Source organism: Euphorbia lathyris, chromosome 4 (assembly GCF_963576675.1).
Source record: "Euphorbia lathyris chromosome 4, ddEupLath1.1, whole genome shotgun sequence".
Taxonomy (NCBI): domain Eukaryota; kingdom Viridiplantae; phylum Streptophyta; class Magnoliopsida; order Malpighiales; family Euphorbiaceae; genus Euphorbia; species Euphorbia lathyris.
Window position 1 is genome coordinate 51,876,449 of NC_088913.1, and position 25,227 is coordinate 51,901,675.

The following is a 25,227-nucleotide window of genomic DNA, read 5'->3' on the forward strand; positions in this document are numbered from 1 at the left end:
ATGGGCCTTTGGGCTTTTTAATCTCAATGTCTTATACACAATTAAACTCAACATTGAACAAACACATTAGTGTAATAAATCAAAACATTTAAATTTAATGTGTTAGAATATTTTTATCATTACTTAAATAATTTTGTCAAATCAAAATCATGTAGAAAGGTGTTTCAACAAACTCCCCCATTTTGATGTTGGCAAAAATATTCAGTCAAAGAACTCAGTGTTGAGCTCCCCCATGATAGTTGACCTTATTTTATCAAATAACTCCCTCGTAAGGGTTGAGCTACTGACTTAGTTTTACTCTAAACATTTCAAGGTTTAATTGAGTAAGTCTAAGGTCAGTTTTCAGAGATAGGTCAGCTTATTGAACATATTCTATTTAACTCAGTTTTACGCGGAAGGTTTAAATGTCAGAGAGCGCTGAGTAAGCTTTGTTCAATGATTTTTAGTTAAGTGGACATATAAGAAGTGGTCAACATGTATGATCAATACAGCAGACATATCATCAATTAATATAGACAGTGTAGCACAGTTGATTTAATGAAGATGCGTTTTAACAAATTATATCACTTAAGTAAGCATCGCATAAGAGTAGTCAGTATGAAAGAGATGCATATAATTTGTTTTGAATTTAAAGTCAGCACAACAGGGTTCACAAAAAAAAAAGAAACACAGATAAAAAGCTAGGAAAAAGCTAGCTATCCTAGTCAATACAAGTTAAGCTACTTTTGTTTCCCTTTGCCCTTATGTTGCGGCTGACTAACTGAAGCTTGCTGAGTTCTTGGGGCTTGTTCTTTCTCCCCCGTTTTGCCATCATCAGGTTTGGGAATGAAGGTGGCTTCAATTGCAGCTTGAGTGAGGCGTTGAGAAAATGACTTTAGCTTTCTCGTGCTTTCATTCATTCCGTCGAAGATTGGAACACCATCATCCATAATGGATCGAGGAATTCCGATAGATGCAGCACTCAGCATACTCAAAACAGCGGCTTGAGACTTGCCAATCCAGTGCATTGTTTCAGTGAGCATTGCAAAAGCTTGATGAAACATCTTTAGCAAAGAGGAATCATAATACATATGCTGAGCGTTGATTTGGCGCATATTGCTGAAAGTTGCTCGAGAATACTTCAGAATCTTGTTGGTTTTAAGCTCGTCAGTGGCCATCTCTTGCCTGTTTAAGTTCAGCAGACGCACAGCCTCGCTAATTTGCTCAATGGAGCATTGAGAGGAGGTGGAAAGCTGGTGATTTTTTTTCTCTTGCTCAGTGTGAAGCTGGCTGAAGAGATGATGTACTTCGGCAGAAGTGGCATATGCTGAGTTTGCAGCTAACAGTTGATGAAACTCCCTTTGCAGTGAGTTTATAGAGTCCTGCCTGGGCTGTTGAGATTGTAGTGTAGTCATGACACTCAGAAGATCCTTCATACCTTTGATCTCAGTAAGAAGCTGAGTGACAGATGAAAATGGAGTTGTCTCAATAGTAGTAGATTCGACGGCATTAGTACTTGATTGATGGAGGTCCTGGATAAGAGCTTGAGCTGAGTCAACGATTCTTCGACCAGACTCGGAGGCAATGAGGTAGCTAAAGCATCCATCTTGTGTTGGCCCAGATGTCGAAGGAGGAGTAGAGCCGAATAAAGGCAGTGTCTGGTTCTGCTCATCATTAGAAGGTCCAGCATTATCAGCAGCTGGCCTAGAATTTGGATTGTCAGTAGAAACTGACTGAATCTGATTCTGCTCATTGAGTTGGGGAAGTTGAGGATCAGCAGAAAGAGTTGCTTGCTCAGTGTCAGGCTGAAGCTAACTAGGTGATGGAATTTGAGGAAGTTCAGTGTCCACCTTAGCAGGTAATTCCTTGGCTTGCTCAACATGTTGAGGAGCGGGATCATCAAGCACTTGCTCGGCATTGCTTTGGTTGGCAGAAGCATCTAAGTCGGCATGTTCCTTTGGAGAAACAGAGGCTTGATTTTCTGGTAACTCTGATTGAGTCACAGGTGGGTTGGAGAAGTATTTAAGATGTACCTCGGTGAGGTCAGTGATCTCATCTCTCAGCGGTGAATCACTCATAAGATCAATAACGGGTGCTTTAAAAGCTTTCTTCTTCCTCAGTCTCTTAAGCTTTGGAGGAGTAGGGTCACAAGGGATAGACTCAATGGAGTCAGTGGGTGAGGCTTCCCTTTGATCAGCGGGATCACTTGCTGTGTGCTCAGTTTCTTCTTCGACAACCAACTCAGTGTTGATTGGTTCAAGGTGCTCATCATCTGCTGGTTCCTCAGTGTCATCCTGACCACTTTCTTCTTCTTCAGACTCATCATCCAGTTCTTCTTCCTCTAACTGGTCATCCAACTCTTCCTCGACAAATTGACCACCCAATTGGTCTTGGTCTTGTTCTTCCTCAACCTGTTGCTCAGTGTCAATCCCTTGACTCTGTGCATAGTGTGAGTTAGGAGGAACGACGATATCTGTTGGTTGGGCATCAATAGGTCTCAACTCAAAATTAAGCTGCTTCTTCTTCTTCTTTAATGGTTGGTCATCAACCTCTCTTTCTTCTGTCTCAGGTTCAGCTTGCCTAGGTCTTTTCGCAGCTGACCTAGATCCACCCGGACTTTGCTGAGTTTGCGGCTTTGTTCCTTTGTATACAACTTTGAGCTTCTTTTGGGTAGAGGCAGCTCCTTTAGAGGTGTTTTGCACAGCTTTCCTCTTTCTTTGTGTTCTGCCCTTTCTAGTCACTACCCCCTCAGCGTTAGTCCCCTTAGCGTTTTGGACAGCTTCCCCTTTTCCTTTCTTTGGCAGAATAGGTAGATCATATGCCAAACCGAATAGGGCAGCAGCTGTAATCTCGGTTCCCCGAACTTGGATTTCTGTTATCATGTCCACCTTATGATCCTGGAGGATTCGAGTTATGAAGGAGCCCAGCCTAAGGGTCCCTGTACTTCGTAAAAACCCTCCGATTATGAAGACAGGCATGTTTTTCAGTGTGTAGGTTAGCATGTGCCATATGAAACACTGCTCGAAGTTGGTTGCTGAGTTGGTGCAGTTGATTTTAGGGTAGAGGAAATTTGTCAGTATGTAATGGGCCATCTTTTGATGCTGACCCATGGAAGTGCTTGAAATTTCACCTACATGACCCTCAGGTTTGCAGAAGGTTTGAACGTAGTCGGTTTTCTCATGGTCACCAGATTTACGAAGTATAGCTCCTTCGTTTTTCAGTTTGAACAGTGAGGCTAGATACGCTGGATTGATGGAGATGTTCTTCCCTCGAACATGAGTCACAAGGTAGTTCCTGTTATCATTGGCGACTTTCAGGTTAGCGTAGAATTCTCGTACCAACTCAGGGTAAGTAGGATCCCGAACTGAGAACAACTCGGTCCATTCATTGTTCTTGATCCACTCACAGAAAGGTTGCTCGACCTCCACGAATCCTTTTGAGAACCACCACGAGTGGTCAATCTTCCATCCCCTCACACTCTCGAAGACCTGAGTGTAGGTGCGTTCTACTACTTTTTTTTCCTTTGCCCTTATGTTGCGGCTGACTAACTGAAGCTTGCTGAGTTCTTGGGGCTTGTTCTTTCTCCCCCGTTTTGCCATCATCAGGTTTGGGAATGAAGGTGGCTTCAATTGCAACTTGAGTTCGTTTATTGAAAACTCTGTATGCTTTGCTGTTTGTTGAGTAGCCTAAAAAGATAGCTTCATCAGCTTTTGAGTCAAACTTAGCTAGGCTATCTTTGGTATTTAAGACAAAGCATTTACAGCCAAAGGCACGAAATTATCCAATGTTGGGCTTTCGTCCTTTCCAAAGTTCATAGGGGGTTTTCTTTAGTATAGGTCTAACTAGAGCCCTATTAAGAATGTAGCACGCTGTGTTGACAGCTTCTCCCCAAAAGTACTTTGGAAGCCTATGCTCACTCAGCATTGTTCTGGCTATTTCAACCAAGGTTCTGTTTTTCCTTTCAACAACCCCATTTTGTTGAGGCGTTCTGGGAGCAGAGAAATTATGGTCAATGTCGTTGGTTTCACAGAATTCAACAAACTGTTGGTTCTTGAATTCTCCACCATTATCACTTCGGATGTGAGCTAACTTAAGGTCTTTATCATTTTCAAGTTTTCTTACTAAATTTGAAAACGTCTCAAAGGTTTCATCCTTGCTACTCAGCAAGATGATCCAAGTGTACCGAGAAAAGTCATCTACAATGACCAAGGAAAATCTTCTTCCACCCAAGCTCAGCGGCTGGACTGGACCGAAGAGATCCAAGTGTAGTAACTCTAATGGATGCTTAGTTGAGACAATGTTTTTACTATGAAAAGATTGTTTGGTTTGTTTTCCATCTTGGCAAGTGTGGCATAATTGATCTTTTTCAAATTTAAGTTCTGGCAGTCCCTCAACCAATTGTTTTCTTGCTAATTTGGCCAGGAGGTCCATGCTTACATGACCAAGTCTCCTATGCCATAGCCAGGAATTTTCTTCCTTTGACACTAATCATATAGTTTTTGAAAACTTCTTTTCTAAGTTCAGCATAAAGACATTATCAATACGAGGGGCAGTTAGAATTAACTCATTTGTTTTACCCTCGAATATTTTACATCCAGTGTCATCAAATATAACTTTTCTCCCATTGTCACATAGCTGAGCTATGCTGAGTAAGTTATATTTGAGTCCGCTGACTAGGGAGACTGACTCAATAGTAGGATTACCACCAATGGTTCCTGACCCTACTATCTTACCCTTCTTGTTGTCTCCAAAACTTACACTTCCTCCTCGTTTACGCACAAACGTGATGAACTGAGTTTCATCACCAGTCATATGCCTCGAGCATGCGCTGTCAATGTACCACATTTTTTACTTCTCAGCACACCTCAGGCTTACCTGCAATATAGCTAGTTGCTTTTAGGTACCCAATTCTTTTTGGGTCCTTGCTTGTTAGGTTCAACAGGTAAAGCATCATATTTCATTTTATGATGACACACTTGGACAGTATGTTCATTCTTTCCACAGAAGTCACAGCTGACCTTCCGTTTAGAATGTTTCACTGACTGGTCAGCACCCCAGTGCTGAGCATGCCAGCACACCTTTGTGGTGTGTCCTTTCTTCCCACAGAAGTCACACTGGACATTCTGCTGAGGATTCCATCTCTGTTGACTAGTACTTCGGTACTCAGTGTTCAGAGGAATATTTCTCTTATTCGGAACCTTAAGTTGGTTCTGAATTGATGTGACGTCATTTCTCAGTTTCTTGGAATCTGATTGGACCTCAGTGACAAACTTTTGCATAATTTCTACATTACTATGCAAAATTGAAGTGTCCTGGAGAATATATCGAAGGTCACTCAGATTGACCTCCTCAACCTCGTCACATCGCCTGCTGAGTGCTCTAACCTTTTTATTACACTTTTTGACAAGTGTATAAAGGTCACTCAGGGCATTAACCATTTCATTTCTGAGCAAGGGTGGTGCTATTACCTCAGTTGAGTGTTCCTCATCGTCAGATGCAATGGATGGGTCAGCATGCTCAGAAACACAAGGCTCGGTAAGCTCATCTGCCATGAAGCAGATCTTCGCTGACTCAGTGGCATCAGCTTCAGATGATGATGAATCATCACTATCACTCCAGGTTTCCACCATTGCCTTCTTGCCGTTCTTCCTTTCTTTCCTCAGCGTGGGACAGCTTGACTTGATATGGCCAGTTTGATGACATTCAAAGCATGTAATGGGCTTTGAGCTGTCCTTCTTGTACTTGCTGTCGCTGGAGTCAGCTTTGTACTTATCAAACTTCTTGTAAGGCTTCTTAGAATATTTGTCATTATTTTTGAACAACCTTTTCATCTTTCTAGTGAACATATTTCTTCATCGTCTGTTGAGCTCCCATCAGTGGAGTCAGCTTTCATGACAAGAGACTTTTGCTTCTTGTCTTCAGACTTTTCCTTCACCTCAAAATTCTTCATTGAGATCTCATGGGTCAGCAGTGAGCCAATGAGTTCATCATACTTGTAGGTGGTTAAGTCTTGAGCTTCCTCAACAGCAGTTTTCTTTGCTTGCCAGCTTTTAGGAAGACTCCTAAGAATCTTCTTGACTTGCTCTTCCTCGGTGAAGATCTTTCCAAGTCTCTTGAGCTCGTTGATTATGTTTGTGAACCTTGCGTTCATGTCTGAGATTCCTTCATCATCGTTCATCTCAAACAGCTCGTACAACCTCATGTGCTGGTTGACTTTGGATTCCTTCACCTTGTTGGTTCCTTCATAGGTAACCTCGAGTTTCTTCCAGATCTCCTGCGCTGACTCACAACCTGAAATCTTGTTGTATTCTGTAGCATCTAACGCACAGTGAAGCATGTTTATAGCCGAAGCATGATTTTGTAGCTTCTTGAGATCATCCTCTGTCCATCTAGTCTCAGCTTTGACAACCGTTTGGCCATCAATAGTTTCAACAGGAACAAATGGGCCTTGGACTATAGATAGCCATGCACTCATGTTTGTTGCCTGAATGAAATTTTTCATTCTATTCTTCCAAAAGGTATAATTAAACCCGAAGAATAGAGGAGGCCGAGTTATGGACAGACCCTCAGGTAAAATCTGAGTTGTCAGATTTCCTGGGAGAAGCCGAGTGCTGTTCTCAGCCATAGTGGGGATTAGCTCAAGGTAATTAAACCTTGCACAGTGAGCTTTTAAGCTCTGATACCACTTGTTGGTCCCTTATAACGTGACAAGTTAGTTCCAAGGGGGGGGGGGGGATAGGAACTATTTAAAATTTTGTCCGTTTAGGCTGACTTCTTTTCCTATGAAAAGGTTTACACAGCGTCACTAAGTAGATTTAAGACACAAGCTTAGTCAACTTGTGACTAAGTCTGCTTCTTTACTTGGGTCAGGAAATAGCACTTAGAGTCTATTCCTGAACTCAGCTTCTTAGTAAACTTAACTCAGCGTGAGTTCTTTACTTAGTTAGTTTTCACAGCAAGCAATATATATATTAAAGGAGTTTAAGGGTTAGAAAGATATTACTCAGCAGACTTATCATGGTTCGGCCTCTCCGCCTACGTCCAGTCCTCGGAACTCGTTCCGAGCTTTTTGAATTCTCTACCGAGCTCTTTGAAGGTAGAGCACGAAACCTTTTACAAATAGAACCTGAGTATAACAAGAGTACCTTCCTCTATACCTCTACTCACTCCTATATCTACACTTAGTACTATAACCGAGTACTCAGCCTCTCCTTTCTATTCTTCTAGAAATGATAAAGTGTTTGTCCTAAACAACGATTGCTAAGACACTTTAGATGATTGGAAATCACTCTAGACTTTTACACAATAATATGGAAATTGGTGTAAGGTATTTGCTTTGCTTTTCTCACAGAATCTTCGAGTATGAATTTGGTCAGCGTTTCGACTACTTGAAGTTCTGCATCGATTGAAGCAAATGGATGGCCTTTATATAGTGACACTTGAGGCACCTGGTCATTTTGAATTTCGAAATAACCGTTGGAGGGAAACGGCTTCCTGTCGTTGTCACTCTGAGCGTGCTCAGCGTCGTTGGCCAATAGGATTCACGCATCTTCTGTCTTCGTCAGTCTTCGGCAGAATGTTTCGACATTTAAGGAAAAGTCCACGAGACAGCTTTCTGCACCTTCTGAACTTTTCCCAAAGTTGAAATACTTTGTCTAGAAGTTGAACATTGCCTGCCGCTGTCCAGACTGCTTTGTCGTCCAACTCAGCAGCTTCTACTTGAAGCTTTTGCCATGGAGGCTTCTTGATCCTTCTGTTGCTGAGTCGTCGTTTTAGTTGATACGGCTTCGTTTTGAACTCTTGGGCCGAATGGTATTGATGTGTTGACTTGGGCTTGACTTCCACTTTATGGGCTTTTTAATCTCAATGTCTTATACACAATTAAACTCAACATTGAACAAACACATTAGTGTAATAAATCAAAGCATTTAAATTTAATGTGTTAGAATATTTTTATCATTACTTAAATAATTTTGTCAAATCAAAATCATGTAGAAAGGTGTTTCAACAGGACTCATGTACGTAGAAATGGTAATCAACGGTAAGAACACGAGAGCCTTGATCGACACTGGAGCCACTAATAACTTCATAGCAGACATAGAAGCCTCCCACTTAGGACTCCATGTGTTTAGGGAGACAGGGAAGATCAATGTTGTGAACTCCCCAGCTCAGTCGATTAGTGGAATGGCCCAACATGTACCTTGCAAATTGGGACCCTGGACAGGTACGATAGGGTTCACAATAGCACAAATGGATGACTTTGATGTAGTTTTGGGGTTTGATTTTCCGAAACAAAGCTTCACAGTACCCATAGCATCACCAAGTTGCCTTCTTTTCATGAACTAGGATCCGTGCGTCATACCGGTAACGATGAGCACAATCTGAGAGAAGAAGTGCATCTTAGCAATACAGTTCTAGAAGGGAATAAATAGGGGGGAAATGTCATATCTAATTGTCCCTAAAGGCGATGACTCGGAAGATAGTGTCATCGTCCCCCGAATACTCGAAGGAGTGATAAGGGAGTTCCAAGACGTCATGCCATAGACGTTACCACAAACATTACCTCCACAATGAGATGTTGATCATGCCATAGATCTACTACTAGGTATGAAGGCCCCAGCAAAAGCCCCATATCGAATGCCCCCCCCCCCCCCAAGAATTAGCAGAGTTAAGGAAAAAGTTAGATGAATTATTGAAAGCAGGTTTCATCCGACCATCAAAGGCCCCATATGGTGCCCCAATATTGTTCCATAAGAAAGAAAATGGAAGTCTGTGTTTCTGTGTTGATTATCGAGCACTCAATAAGATTATTGTGTGCAACAAATATCCAATTCTTGTAATATCTGACCTGTTTGATCAGCTCAGTGGAGCCAAATACTTCACTAAGCTGGATCTATGTTCCGAGTATTACCAGGTCCGGGTAAAGGATAAGAACGTACCAAAAACTGCTTGTGTAACTCGGTATGGATCCTTCGAATATCTTGTTATGCCTTTTGGGCTAACAAATGCTCCGATAACTTTTTCTACTCTAATTAATCAGGTATTCAGGGACTATCTTTACAAGTTTGTGGTGATCTACTTGGATGACATCGTCACATACAGTCCCACCCTAAATGAACACCGGGAACACTTGAGACTAGTTTTCCAAAAATTACGAAAGAACCAACTCTTCATCAAGTTATCCAAATGTGCATTTGGTCAGACGAGTATCAAGTTCCTTGGTCACGTCATAGAGGAATGGCAAATATGCATGGACAAGAGCAAAGTACGAGCTACAATTGACTGGAAACTCTGGCGAACGCAACAGAATTAAGATCCTTCTTGGGACTGGATAACTATTATCAGAATTTCATTAAAAAGTACTCAGAGACAGTTGTCAACCTTACTGACCTGCTGAAGAAATACAAATAGTGGAAGTGGACGGACCAGTGTCAAAAGGCCTTCAAAAACTTAAAAGAAGTCATCACTACAGACCCTGTGTTAGCCATCTCGGACAAAGCCATTCGAAGTTCACACTAATGCATCGGATTTTGCCTTAGGAGGAGTCATAATGCAAGAGGCTCAAGTGATAGCTTTTGAAAGTAGGAAGCTCAACAATTCAAAACGACGATATTCTACACGTGAGAAAGAGTGACTAGCAGTCATGCGTTGTCTGCAAGTCTGGTACCACTATTTGTTAGGATCCAGGTTCATGGTGAAGACAGACAACTCAGCGATCAGTCATTTTCTGACCCAACGGGGATTGACATCCAAACAGGCACGATGGCAAAGCTTGTTAGCAAAATTTGACTTTGTACTGGAGTATCACTCAGGGAAAATAAACCAAGTTGCAGATACATTAAGTCAGAAGTCAAAACTAGCAGAGTTGACAAGAATAGCCTCTCTATCCAACAGTCAACTAATGGGACGCGCCTCTAGTAGAGCGGTAAGTTATTGTGTGTGTGTTATGGTTAAGATCTTTCTACATGTTTTAATTCTACTAGACGCTACGTAGGGGCAAGTGTACCCCGCCGTGTCAAGTAATAAATCCGGTTAAGACCAGGTATCGAATCCACGGGATTTATACCTACAAGTATTAAACTACTCGGTTCTACACATTATCTAAGCGGTGAATACTTTAGACTTGAGTTGGGTGACAATTATAAACTACTCCTAAACTACGGGTGAGACAATTTTCATGTATTTCAAGCCCTTTTGGAGTGATACGGATAATGATAAGTTATAGCATATGACAAACCATTCAAAACATATACGATTAATAATTTACTCTTGCAAAGACGACTATCTATCGACCGAACAATTCCGTGAGGTTCTTAGATCGTGATTTCCCCTTAAGGCGACTCTAATTCTTAGGATCAGAAACTAAGGCCCGTAAGTTCTGTGGCTCGTCAATTCCTACGGTTTCCAGATTGTCAACTCCAGTAAGGCCAGTGGCGGAACCAGGACCTCGGATGACCCGGGGCTCAAACATATCAGTAAAAAAAATTCAAAATGTCAAAAAAAATCGAAATTAAATATGCGGTTGACGGTAAATTTTCAAAGTCCAGCCCGTTAGGGTTGGCCAAAATTTTTTTAGCCTCCAACGCATTAAAACTGTAAAAATATTATTATTTTTTTAGAAACTAGCATTGAACTAATAGAAAATTAAACATGTTTACTTTTTTTAATGGTAAAGACATAATAAAATGAATATTAAATATGTCTACTTTTTTTTTAATGGTAAAGCCTTATTAAAAATGAATTCAAAAGTGTTATCAAAATAAAAATAAAGAGTCCATTTAAATTAATTAATAATGGTAACATGTTTTTATAATTATTGAAAAATAAAATTAAAAATAAATAAAAACTTTTTTAAAAAAAATGAGGTTGAAGGGAGTCAAACATAGGACTTCTCAAATATAAGTAAGCATCCTTAATCATCCCATCTATCTTTAAACATTGAAATAATACTACATAGAGTTAATATAATTATCTCCAAAATATTACCGGACACCATTACTAAAAAAAAAAAATTTCTCAATTCTCCGGCCAACTGTCGGGGCTCGAGCCCCCTAACCCCCCCCCCCTTGGTTCCGCCCCTGAGTAAGGCAACACCTATGTGATTCCTAATAGATTTCGGAGCTCGTAAGCGACCTACACAATAATCAATTATAAATATCAAAGCAAGCAATAAAGAATAACACGTATAGTGAAACTGAAATTATAAATCATATATTATAAATGTGGAACGCGTAAATACGGAATACAACCAAGCCTAGTACATAGAAAGAGTACAAGCTAGTTAACAAGTAGAAAGGGAAGAAGAATCGGCCCTTAGAACTAGCTAACCGGACTCAAAGTCGTCTCTTAGGACTTGGAAGTGGAACTCTCGAGCTTGGTGAATGCGGATGGAACGTAACTTCGACGGAGTAACGGGAGGATTATTCAAGCTCTCAAGGTGTAAGGAACTTTAGTACATGCAAAATTGAATTTGATGGAGTTTCATTACACAAAAATCTCCATGCCTAAATGAGTGCCAATCACTCATATTTATATACAAATCAAGCTTGGGTCATAATTGTAATTACATTAAGTAAGAAGACTTTGAATGTGGAAAAAAGACTTTGAAGGAAGACTTTGAATGTGAAGGGAGACTTTGAGGGAAGACTTTAAATTTGATGTAGAAGATGGGCCCCACACAAAATAATGAAACATATGATTCTTCATTATTTGCCTATTTTCTCCACTGCACACCTTGTCCCCTTTTGTTTGCCTTTTCCTTTGAATTGGGTGTCTTTTTCTCTTTGGTCTAGAAAGTTGATTCGTTGTGGCTAAAGGTCATTATTCTGTCGCTGAAAATCAATATTTTATCACTGAAACGAATTGTGTCGTCGCCAAAGATGGAGCTGCTGTCGCAGCCTTGATCTGGTCCACGCTCCGCGTGGTGTCAGAAATTAGATCTGTTTTCATCGCATTCTCCGTCTCGTACGTTTTATCCTACAAAGCACAACTATGAACACCGAGATTACTTGATTTATTTATTTATAACAAAACGAGATTCAAAATGACGAAAATTAACTAAAACTAACTAAAGGTACATAATTTATTTATTTCTTATTGATTTATTGAAATATGCATAAAACTAACACTAAACCTAATAATTTAGTTCAAAAATACACCGTAAATTGTCCCAAAAGATAGGAATAAAACGTCTCTATCAACTTCCTCACACTTAAACTTTTATTTGTCCTCAAGTAAACTAAACCAAGCTCGTAAAAGGACTAACCAAACTAGCAAACCACATGATTTAACCAAGTGACCGACCCCAACTAAGCATTTGTACAAATAAACATTTGGAAAGCAAACATTGGCTCAAAATACACTTATTTTTATAATTAAACTTAATTATTGGCTCAAAATAATTTCGCTATTATTACGCTATTTATTCAAAACACATTTATTTTGTAATTAAACTTAATTATTGGCTCAAAACCACTTGATTTTCACTATTATTTCGCTATTTATTCAAAACACACTTATTTTTTTAATTAAACTTAATTATTGGCTCAAAATATACCGTAAATCACGCTAAAAAGATAGGGACAAAACGGCCTTATCATACCCTCCACGAAACAGTATCAAGCTTTTGGTTTTTCAACCATCAAATAAATATTCTGTCAGTCTCATTTTCAATAATTTATTCCGACTTCGTTACTCGACGTTTTTCTGAAATTCCAGTTCCAGACCCCTCCCTTACACACGAACTTTAAATACTAGCCTTTGTTCGCTCCAATCTAACCTCTACAGCCCCGAAATCAAGCCCCAAAATCCCACAGAATCATTATTTTTTCCAGAAATTGCTGCCATTTATTAACTAAACGGCAAATTACTGGTTTGGTCCCTGACGTTTTTTAAGTCGATCCAAATTTGCCCAGAATTTTCCGAACGACGTGACGATTTTTTGATCCAAGTTCCATGACATTCCAAGCCTCGCTCGTGGCTACTCTAACGACGTCAACAAGTTTGTTTATTTTCATTTTAACCACGTACATATTGTTTTTTCATGATTTCTTTATATTTCCAACTTTAAAGTATTATTTCCCAGTTGTAATCTTCAAGCCTTATGCTCATATTTCATGTTGTTGCTTTTATTTTCTGGTCTTGTTGCTTTTATTTTCGGTACCATATGTTAAAGAATGGTTTTCCGATTGACCTGTCAAGCAACAGCGGGGACAAGAGAGCTGTTTTTATTTTCAGTCCTTGTAGCTCTCGTCCAATCCTTTAATTAGAGATCAAGTCAGTAAGCGCATTTATTTTATTCAATTACTATTTTACCTTTCGAGAACTAGCTTCTCTAGCACGTCCGGATTATTTTTACCATTTTTAATCCCCGCAAACGCGCATCAAGGTTGAGAATTGAGATATTTCGAAAATTCCGCAAACACATTCTTTACAAAAAAAAAAATTGAGGCTTATATACCTCCATAACCTTAGGATAGACATGGCATACTACCTCTCAATGCACAACTAACATCGCTTAAGACATTAGGGATAGAATGAGTACAAATAACTTAATGACAAACTAGAAAATAGGCTAAATGACAAAACAATAAATAGATAGTAATAAAAAAGTAAATACATCATAAAGACAACGTGTGGATTGAGGGACACATCCTTTGGGCTAAAGCTTCAATATTCCACACGGCACTACGCCAAAAACCCCTTCAGATGACAGTTAAAAACCGTCATCCCGCAAGATATAAATCTGTCACAGGGCTCGCTTCCATCTGATGGTAATTCAGATGACGGTCATGTTCTGTCATCCGTAATAGCCTCACATGACAGCGACCAAATAACGACTTGTCATCGGACCACTAATTATATGGGTTTATCTAATAACAACTGTCATCGAATATACGTTCTCATAACACCATTTTTAAATAATCTGTCAAAATATCAAATTAAAATTAAGCTATTATGTTAATGTTATGACAGTTTTTATTTTCCTGACTGCCGTTGTAACATAATTCACATGACATCATTTGTATTAAATCCTGTTGTTGGAACGTAATTAGTATGACATTTTCTTATAACAATTTTGTCATTGTTTTTTTTTTTTTTTTTTTACGTCTTTCATGAACCTGTATAAATAACCAAAGTTTCTTGTAAATAATGTGCAAATAACCTTTATCTATAACAATAAACTTGTACATATGTGAAGATCACAATCCTAACCAAAGGTTTGTCATTACAAAGCTAACATTTAACTATACAAGAAGCCTAAAAACCTAAACCTTGAATCTCATGGCTTGTTATGCCCATTCTTTGCAGGTTTGCTTCCATCCCTTTCTCCCTGTACCATAAAATACACAAGTTAATTGAATGTTGATCTTCAAAGTATAAATATAGAAAATGAAAAGAGAAAATGAGTACAGACATTGGATCACAATTCTTCATGATGTATCAGGTAAATGAATAACATAATCAATCTTTATATCATGACATTTTATAAAGAAATGCACCAAATAGATAAAGAAAAACATATAGGCATCATTTACAAGAAGGATATCTACTAAAAATACCATCCATAGTTTCTAGCAAATTTCATGCATAAAATGAAGCACCAAATCTGATGTCACTTACAATTGGCAGATAAATCTATAGAATAGAACCATACACATTCTATGGTTTAAAAGATATAATTCATAGATCATATTAGCACAAGTCATAAATCACAGCCTAAAGACTAAAATCAGTTACAGAGAATAGAGAGAGAAACCTCATATAACTGAACCACATTTGGATGCTTTATAAGCTTCATTGTTGCAATCTCTCGTTTTATCTGTAAAAGCAAGACCAAACAAATAAGAACCACATGCAATACATAAGATATATTAATAATTATAACACATGAGATAAAATCATTAACAAATAGGAAAAAAACTAACCAAACCTGTTCAACCATCTTGTGTTTAAGAACCTTCTTTTTGTCAAGAATCTTCAGAGCCACAGGCTCTCCTGTCTCAGAGTTCCTTGCAAACTTCACCTTTGCAAATGTTCCCTCACCAATTGTTCTCCCAACTTCATATTTACCCACTCTATGCTTAATTTTAGGTTGACTCATGGCTGAAATTTCTTAATCTCACAGTTCTGAAAACTGCTAAATATTCTTCCTGAAATGCATATCAAATCATAAGTCCCACATCCAAAACAATATACTCGGTTCAATCTTAGCCAAATCTGGTCAATCTTAAACAATATACACGAGATTAAACATGAAGATTAGAATTAAACAGTATACTCAGTTCAATCTTGGCAAAATCTGGTCAATAATTTTTTGGGAATTTGAAATTAAGGCTTTTATTACGGGGATCTATGCATCATAGGGCCCCTGAACTTATAGACTGTCCCAGTTAGCACCCTGAACTTGTGTAAGGACCTATTGGCCACCTGAATTTGTTTAAAGTGAACTATTCCCCCCTCCCTCTCCCTCCCTCCCTCCCCAACTTGCTGATCTATTGGCACCATGAACTTGGTTAAGGTGGTACATAAATTTCACTTGGTTAGCCTTATTACAGACATGCAAGCACCCCGTTCACTTGAGCAATAGAGATTGAAATGAAGATACAGAGAAAACACGAGGACTTTAATGGAGATCATTCTAAAAGAAATAATATACCCAAACGATCTACAGTTGCAACACAAATAGAAAACCAACATCTTTTGTTTTTCACAGATATAGCAATTCAATAGAATTCTCAAAAAATTCAACCTAATTGGCACTCTACAGCGACAAGCAACAGATCAAAGACACGGTATATTCAAAATGAGACAAGAATTCAATAAGAAAATTGACGAGGACAAGATACCAAATTAACATCTTGCATCATACCAACATTGACTGCAAAAGAAAGAAAGAAAAAAAACAATAAAGATATAAGAACTACATTAACCTTAAGCTATTACGCTCACAAAATTGGAATTTGAAGCAGCTTTACAGTAAAAGAAGACAGTACCTGTAATACATAAAAAATGCAAACATATTCATGTAAACAGTAAACCAAACTGAAGTATGAATAAAAGACAAAGGGCCATTGAGCAAACCTTTCCAGGGGGATTCAGAGGAGGCTTTGACTCCATTTGAATTGAACTAGCGAACTTCTGGGAAGAACCAGAATCAATTTCATCAATGATTGATTTCATACCAATTGTTCCTGGACAAGTCACCAGTATTCCATGATTGATTTCCCCATACATGACAAGCTGAATTTACTAGCTAAGTTATGTGGTATACCCATGTAATCCTCACTCCCTGAAATCATTCCACAAACTATGAGCAAAAAATGTTAAGCACTAGAGAATATTGTATGAAACTCATGCCTTCTGTCCAATTAGTTCCAGCCCTGATGCAAAGTTCTCCAAGCGAGCTGAACCATATCTTTCTCGTTGTAGATATTCCTGTAACATATCCACAAATCTCAATCTACTGGATAGCAAAATATACAACCCTACAGAACACCACAAGTTTCCTTACCACTAAGTCAAACTGAGTGCCTTTGACAAAGGCAACAAGCTTGGAAAGTTCTTTCCCTGACATCAAATAGCTAGCATGGCTTTCTAATATGTTCTTCACGGAAGTAACATGAGCACTTTGCTCCTTGAATGAGGTGCTGCTACAAAGAAAAGCATCTTGTTGATATCGTTCCCAATTATAGAGTTAAGAAGATCTGAGAGATGCAAAGAATTATAAGAACAGCATAGAAACCTCTTATCCAATGATGTCTTCCTGTGACTAGAACGAAAGAGAAAATATCCCAAGAATCTTGGAGAAAGTCCAGAATCATTTGATGATTGCTCATATTCCTTTCCAGATCTCAATAAGAATCGCACCTAACAGTAGAGAAGCATAAGAAAAATATAACCAGGTCATGCTAGATCCAAATGTGATTTGTTAACGAAGCCAAGTGATGCCTTGTATTACCAGCTCCACAGCAAGCTCATATAAAGATTCATCAAGTGTTGCCTGCACATATATAGATCATACGCCAAAAATGAAACATACAAAAACTTAATGAAATCAACCACTTAGAAACCTTCGGTTCATTAGAAAGATAAGCTATAAAGTTTCTGCACAAGTAACGATTAAATTTGTGAAACTCCATATGCCAATCACCAACAGAAAAAATTCAATGTATACGAATCAAGGAACGGACTGTACAAATGAATACACAATTAACATATGGAGAAATCAACCAACAATAATTATAAACAAAACCCCAAATTCAATAAATTAAGGTTAGGGTTTTAAAAAAGTGTGGTCATACCACCAACATAGCTAAATGGAAAACGTATTAGAGGTCTAGGAACAAACCTCGGGCCCAAAGAGCTGCTCGAACTGCCTTCACTAGCTGGTACCATGGTCACGTTGAACATAAACCCAGAAGAAATTGATAGAGATGAGAGATGGAAGGCGAATGAACTTTACAGTGAAGATATCGATATTTTTAGGTTTTATGAGAGAGACAATGAAGAATGAAAGAGAAGAGAACAACCTAAAGAGAGAAAAGAGAAAAGGGGTAAAATCGTATATTTGGAGTTTTGGGCGCGTCTTCAATTTTTGATACTTTTTGCTCCGCCCGCGAAAGTTAGAAAATTTTAGATTTTTGTTTACTAGCAACAATGACAGTTCAATTTAATAAGTGTCATCAAATGGTTAAGTGACTTTTCAATCAAAATCGCGTTTCTTTACGATGACAGAAGACTATAATCGTAGCGTCATATGAGAATCGAGCGCGTTTTTAATTAAGCCTTCAGATGACAGAATTTTAAAATACTGTCACAAAAAAATATCAGACGACACGAAAACAAATGTCTGTCATGTATCTTGTGTCATGTGAATGGAAAAATGGCATAGTGCGGCGTGCTGCAAAGTCCACATGCGGTGTGATTAATTCGACAAGATCAAAAACTCTAGTGAGATTTCACACGTGGTGTGACTATTATTCTGTTTCTTCGTTGATGTACTTGCTCACACCACATGTTATTGTTCGCACACGCCATGTGAACCCTGTTTCAAGTGTTCCTCCACTTTATTCACATTGATGCCCTCATCACTTTCCCTCTATATATGTATATATAGCTAATTCTTGATCAATTTTTCAAATTGGTATTCCAGTAAACACAAAGCTATATGTCGGTAACCAAATTCTTAACCGACAAAATAATCGGCATAAAAAATATCAATTCATACCATGTGTATGGACCCAGTCTATGGTATTCTAGTAAAAAGTATAATGAATACGTGAAATGTGCATGAATTGAATACAACGAAATACTGTTAAACTGACCAAGTGCAATTGAAGCTGTCAAACCTGCATTAGAGGGAAAGAGCTCCGTGTAGAGGTGTACGCATAAAAAGAACTCTCTCATTCAACAATTTAAACTGATCCACTACAACTGAAACTGACAAAACTGCCTACAAATAAACTACTGCTTGAAGGCAAACGTAATGTACTCAAATCACTGCCGTAATATTTACAGTACCCAAACTGAAGCAATGAACTTCCACGGATCTTTTACTTTCTTATACGAGCATATAGGCTCTGTAGAATTGCATCTGCCAATGAATGCAAGCTTAGACTCTAATGCCTGTTTTATGTGTCTTTTGTAGCCTCATTAACCTCACTTACATGGGATAAGTTTTCCACAGATTCTGCATCCTGAAGTTCCGAAACCATCATATGGGACGAAAGCCCAAGCCCATGCCCATGCCCGCTTAACAAGCAGTTGTAAGAATGCGAATCTAATGACTCTCTGCCATATGGATATTGGATAGCTGAGCTGAACAAAGGTTGCATCTTACGTTTTTTATCAGGAAGTTCGTGCAATGATATTCGACAAACAGGACATGTGGAATGTTGGTGTAACCATATGTCTATGCAGCTCACATGGAAAGAATGCCCACAATACGGAAGGATTCGCAACGTATCTTCATCACTGTATTCTGCAAGGCAAACTGTGCATCTGCAAACATAATAATGAATTACTGTGATATAGAAAAGCAATTCAAAGAAAACAGTACAAAACCTTCTAACAAGTACATTGCTCGGAAAAATAAAATAACCGAAAGCATCATCAATAATTATTGGAATCAGATGCAGATGGTTCAAGTGTACCAAAGGTTTACTCATTGGAAGCATAATACAACAGTTAACATAAGATATCTACTGCTTTCCTGTTTTGTGTTTGTTTTTCTGAATTTCATAGTTTAGGCTAGCTTATCTAGGTGTTTTTCTTTAAAGAGGGATTTGGATAAAGCAATCTACCAAATATTTTCAGTCCCATTGAGATCCACTGAGTTCTCTCTTACGACCTAGCATCCCAACAGAGTGATGCTTCGAAATTTTCAGCTACATGATCTGATAACTAGATCAAACACTAATCTTTTTCTCATCCTTTTTTCAGAACCAATACAATTTTTCAATTGGGATGAAATTACGAACATCAATTACTATATTTATACCACATTATCTTACAAAGATATGTCATTAATGGTTAATCTTTACTCATGACCCAAGCCAATTGGTTAATTATATGCAATCAATGTCCTCCACCAAAATATAGCAAAGAACAGAACACTCAGACATTTTGTAATGCACATTATTGATGTTTACGAATCAATCAATTACTGAAGGTTTATCAAATGTTAACATACTAAGCTAGAAACATCAAACATGAAGTAATTCAAGATGAAGATTCCTAACATTTCAAACATTTGGTGCTTAGAAAGTTATAGAATTTTGAAGCTCTTCTCTATCAAGTTTAACAAGAAGCAGCTAAGAATTGTATATAGCAATAAGAGAAGGGCCTTGAGTTCAGTCTAGCATCTTTTTCTCAAATGAATCATATTAACAAGCAGTTTCAAATTTCAGATTCAGCCATGTGCATATGAGAAAGGCGAGTATCCATACCATATGTAGCAGATCTAACACTACCAAACCATAAACATATGTAGCAGAAAAGAATACAAGTGAAAAGATTTAGAAGATTCAATCAAGAGTTTTATTTCATTTTGATATATAATAAAAACACATACTGAGCATCTTCTGTGGCCAAGAACAAATCGTCATTATACTTCTTTGTCGGGAAGTTGGCTACAACTACAGGTTCAATGCCATGCAACCCTCGTTCCAGCTTTAACATAAATGTTTACAACACTAGTTAAGTACATAGACATACTTAAAAACAGAATTGAAGACAATAGAATTAAAAAAAGAAGGTGATTGAAACCCAATTAAGTGAAGATCTGAGAGGAAAAAGGTGATTACAATGGCAAGATCGTATCTGGAAGCTGCTGGAAATGAGCGTCTGGACGCGTGAAGCTGAAATCGAGCACAAATGAGACGGGTACAGACAAAAACTATAAACATAGTGCTAATAGCAAATCCAATTACTGTCATCACTAAATTCATCCCTGAACCTATCATATTGCCACTGAAAAACATCAAATCCCCATCCTTATTCTTTCTGAAGAGAACCAATCCTATGCTCAACAGCTTTAAACATTCTCCAAATGGAAAACGTTTACGCATGAACAAAGTGCTAATTGTTTCCTTTTGGATGATGAACCACCCATAACTCAACTCAAAATAAAATTCTTGTAGAAACTCAAGGGTGTTTGTTTTTCCGAGTGAGGAAAGAGACGAACAAAGAGAGTAATTAGATAGCTAAATTCAAGGGTGATTAGATTAGTGTGATCTAATTGCTAGTATTAGGGTTCACTTAAAGAGGATCCAGATCCAGTGAGTGTGAGCGTGAGTTCGACTATTTTAATCACATTTAGTCATTTACAATCATTTTCTTGGGGATAAGATCATAATTACAAAAATAAAGGGAATAATTACTAATTTGACCCAATCAAGGATCCCAATTTACATATCTAACCCATCTTGTCTTAAAGTTACCAAATTAGACATTTTCACCCATTTTGGACAAAACTAACCTTAGTTCTATTTGATGAATCGATCTTCTTCTTCTTCCTCCTCCTCCTTCTCCTCCGCTTCATCCGCTTCTTCTTCTTCTTCTTCTTGTTCTTCTTCTTCTTCTCTGTTTCAACTTCTTCTTCAGTTCATCTTCTTCAATTTCTGATACCAACCGTTAGCGATTTTTGAGATTTTTGACATATTATATGTTCAATTTCCCGTACAAATGGTATATTTTTTGCTTATACGCTTGCTTTTCTCGTTGGTTTTCCCTCTTTCATAATCTGTAGTGGTATCGTTTCAATTTCCTCTATTTTTCCATAATTTTTTCCATTTTCCTCCATTGCTGTCGCATTTGTGACGAAATTATCGCATTTCGTCACAAATGCGACAAGAACTGTCGCATTCCGTCGCAAATGCGACAAGAACTGTCGCATTTCGTCGCAAATGCGACAAGAGTTGTCGCATTAACAAATGCGACAGTTCTTGTCGCATTTGCGACGAAATGCGATAATTTCGTCACAAATGCGACAACAATGGACGAAAATGAAAATAAAATTATGGAAAATAGAGGAAATTGAAACGATACCATTAAAGATGAAGAAAGAGGCAAAACCAACGAGAAAAGCAAGCGTATAAGCAAAAAATATACCATTTGTACGGGAAATTGAACATAATATCTCAAAAATCGCTAACGATTGGTATAAGAAATTGAAGAAGATGAAGAAGTTGAAACGAAGAAGAAGAAGAACAAGAAGCGGATGAAGCGGAGGAGGAAGAAGAAGAAGAAGAAGAAGAAGAAGATCGATTCATCAAATAGAACTAAGGTTAGTTTTGTCCAAAATTGGTGAAAGTGTCTAATTTGGTAACTTTGAGGTAAGGTGGGTTAGATATGTAAATTGGGGTCCTTGATTGGGTCAGATTAGTAATTATCCCAAAATAAAGTATGCCTTCCAAGTGGTCAAGTGGGAAATACATTGTTCATATAATATTTTGTACCACTTTACATATTTATAATACTTAGTCTTTTTTATTTTTAAAAAGTTTCTTTTATTTACAATTAATAATGATCTTGGGCAAAACTTTTGATCATCGTTTCCCTCTTATCGGATTTCTATCCGTCATGGTTTTGCTTCAATAGTATTGGCTTCTTTCTTCATTTATCTTTGTTGTTTTCCCTTTTTTTTTGTTCAATACATGATTGTTCCATAGTTTATGGCGAGTTCTAGTTTTGAAAGATTACTACAAAAGGTTAAACTGTCCAATCGTGACAATGTGTTGGTTGATTTGGAGAGGGATCCCGTGATGGGGAGCAGCTCATTCATCAATCTTTGTCTTCTATGTAAGATACTCTTTTTGAAGACTCTCAATTTGTGGGGATGACTTATGCCTTTTCTATAGCATGGAAAGTGAAGGTGGGGTTTTTAATTAAAAGATGTTATAAATAATCTGTTTATGTGCGAGTTTTAATTTTGCGGAAAAATGAATCCATTGGATTAGCTGGGAAAATTTGTGCTTGTTTAAGGAGGAATGGAGTTTGGGATTTAGGAATATATTTGCACTCTTGCTTTTCTTGCAAAGCAGGTATGGATGATGGTTTAATTTCCAGATTCGCTTTGTTCGCACATTTTCAAACATAAATATTTTCCGAGGGTTGGTGTGATGGAGGGTAATGTTGGGTTTCGTCCTAGTCATGTTTGGCGAAGTCTTATTAAGGCGACACATGTTCTTACAGATGAAAGTTATTGGAGGATATATGAAGGAAGAACAGTTAATTTGAAGGATTCAAGATGGATCCCTATGTCCCTTGCAATCGTCCTCTTTACTTGTTGAATCCAACTCCCTCATAAAATGTCTCATGTTTGATTGATTTTGACTCGTTTTGTTGGAAAATAGATTTGATTAATTTTTGCTTTTGAATTGATGTTACAGCAGCTATTTTGAAGATTCCTTTAAGTCGACAAATTATTAATGATTTCTTTTTTTGATACATTCTAAAAATGAGGAGTATTTGCTGAAGCCTCGGTATAAAGTAGTTTGTGTTGCGATGCAGTCAATTTCAAATTTAGCCACACTTTTTCAATGGGGATTCATCAATTTTGATGTTCTCTTTGCAAGGTTAAAGCTCCACGTAAATTCACTTATAATGTTCGGTGTGCTATAAAAGAATGTTTTGCATTGTTTTGATAATCTTTTGAGGAAATGTGTAAAGCTACAGTCAATGTTGTTTCTTCGGTTCCCATTCTGAAACTTTAATTCATTTGTTTAAAGGTTATCCACAACCGAGATTATATTGGATCAAGCGAATTTGATTTACCCTGTTTATAAGATGTCAGGTGAGGATTGTTTGGAATAAGGTTTTATCAAAGGAGGAGTTTGTTTTTTGTGGCATGCTTAGTTTCATTTGGTTTGAAAGAACCCAAATTATTCATGGTAAAAAGCGAATTGGAGAGTTTAAAGCGGTTGGAGCTATTTGGGATTCAATTTTGGGTTTTGTTGGGTGGTCGAGGGACAAGACACCAAATTCATACTGGAGAACTTGGTTTTATTATTAGGGAGTATAGGATCGAGATTCTAAATTTTTTGTGGCGGGTCAAGGGACAAATGCTATTCATGCTACTCGGCCTATAGTCAATGCAAATCCTGATCGTGATTCTATAGTACCAAACTTAGTAGATGTTGTGCGGGCTTCTTTTTGTTATGTTGCAGATTATGGCTTAATTTTTGCAGGTTCGAGTTTTGTAGGTACAACTATTGTTAGTTTTACACATTTAGCTGCGGATGTTCAGTTTTTTGATTCAAATGCTACTGTTCGGTCATCAAATTCACCTGATGCACATATTGTTGGAGGCTTGGGCTCTGCCGCTTTTGGTCAGGACTCGAGGAAAGGTGGTGGTTATTGAAACACCTTTCCATATAATTTTGATTTGACAAAATTATTTAAGTTAATCCCATGATTAAACAATTAAATTTAAGTGCTTTGATTTAATTGTACTAATGAGTTTGTTCAATGTTGAGTAAGTTTAGTAACAAGAACAGGAACTAAAAGTCTATAAGAGAAAGACAAGACAAAGTCAGCAAAAGCAAGTCACACAGCAGAAGCTGAGTAGAATGCAACTCAGCTGTGCGAAAGAAATGTCTTCTTCAGAAAAGCTTGAAGGCGAAGCCGCTGAGTCAAGCTGAGTAGTCAGGTCAGCGTCAATGATCCGTCAACTTGGAAGACAAGGTCTGATAAATTTCTGAAACAAATCAGAAGCCTCAGAAATCTGTCTTGAAGACTTTTTCGAGGACTGGACGTAGGCGGAGAGGCCGAACCAGGATAAGTCTGCTGAGTAACTTCTAACCCTTTCTCCTGATATATATATATATGTATGCTATGCTTGCTTAAAATTACTCAGTAAATAATCTGTACAAGCTGAAGCTGAGTAATCTGAGTGTTGAGTTGGAAACTGACTTAAGTGCTGCTTCCCAACTCACAATTGAAACAGCTCTAGTCAGTATCTGGTTACAGCTGTCTCACACCACACTCAGTCGTGCTGACCTAAAACTTAGTTAAATTATCAAACATTCAATTAAGTCAGCATTATTGAGCGAAAAAGTTATATTAGTTCCTAACCCCCCCCCCCCCCCCTTTGGAACTAATCCTATTATGTTACACGGGACCAACAAGTGGTATCAGAGCCTAACAGCTCACTATTCAAGATAAAACTATCTTGAGCTGATCCCTATAATGGCTGAGAACAGCACTCGTTTCCTTCCAGGAAATCAAACAACCTAGATACTCCCTGAGGGATTATATATTAGTCGGCCTCCTCTGTTCTTTGGATCTAATGATACATTTTGGAAGAACATGATGAAAAACTTCATTCAGGCAACAAATATTGTAACGTCCGTGTCTAAATTTCTTGAATTTATATCTTGATATTAGTATATATTATAATTATTGGGTATATGATATTAATTTGGTGTTATAGAAAAAGTTTGGAGTTAATTTGATGGTTTTAAGTGTAAATTAAAAGTTTAGAGTAATTTTTAAGATTATATAAAGATGGAGGACCAAATAGGATCTTTGCCGAATTTGGATATATATCTTCCAAATTCTTTCCAGAGAATACGATGAAGATGATCTTCTTTTTTTTCTTTTCTTTTCTTTTATATTTCTTTTAAATTCATCAGTTTTCTTTGAATCATTTCTCCACCGTTTCTTTGATTTATGACGATTTGACCGTCCGAATCACTCGAAATTGGAAACATAGCATCCTTATGTATAGATCTAAGTCCTAACCGA

At 37.8% G+C, this 25,227-nt stretch overlaps 1 protein-coding gene across 6 annotated transcripts; it reads right to left on the reverse strand.

Annotated features, from left to right (window-relative positions):
* Window positions 1-14,911: 14,911 nt before the first annotated feature.
* On the reverse strand, window positions 14,912-20,776 carry LOC136226619 (RING-H2 finger protein ATL38-like). 6 transcript variants are annotated; one of them, XM_066015202.1, is made up of 10 exons: window positions 20,286-20,774; window positions 20,054-20,151; window positions 18,330-18,981; window positions 16,940-16,981; window positions 16,724-16,848; window positions 16,493-16,628; window positions 16,339-16,416; window positions 16,063-16,270; window positions 15,912-15,974; window positions 14,912-15,131 (listed from the first exon to the last, which is right to left on the reverse strand). In XM_066015202.1, the coding sequence occupies exons 3-8, from the start codon at window positions 18,333-18,335 to the stop codon at window positions 16,235-16,237; spliced, it is 423 nt and encodes a 140-aa protein (XP_065871274.1). In that variant the 5' UTR covers window positions 18,336-18,981; window positions 20,054-20,151; window positions 20,286-20,774; the 3' UTR covers window positions 14,912-15,131; window positions 15,912-15,974; window positions 16,063-16,234. The 6 variants fall into 6 exon arrangements, with proteins under 6 accessions (XP_065871274.1, XP_065871277.1, XP_065871276.1 ...); XM_066015205.1 differs by having other exon boundaries at window positions 16,063-16,172; window positions 16,253-16,416; XM_066015204.1 differs by lacking the exon at window positions 20,054-20,151 and having other exon boundaries at window positions 20,286-20,776.
* Window positions 20,777-25,227: the final 4,451 nt, after the last annotated feature.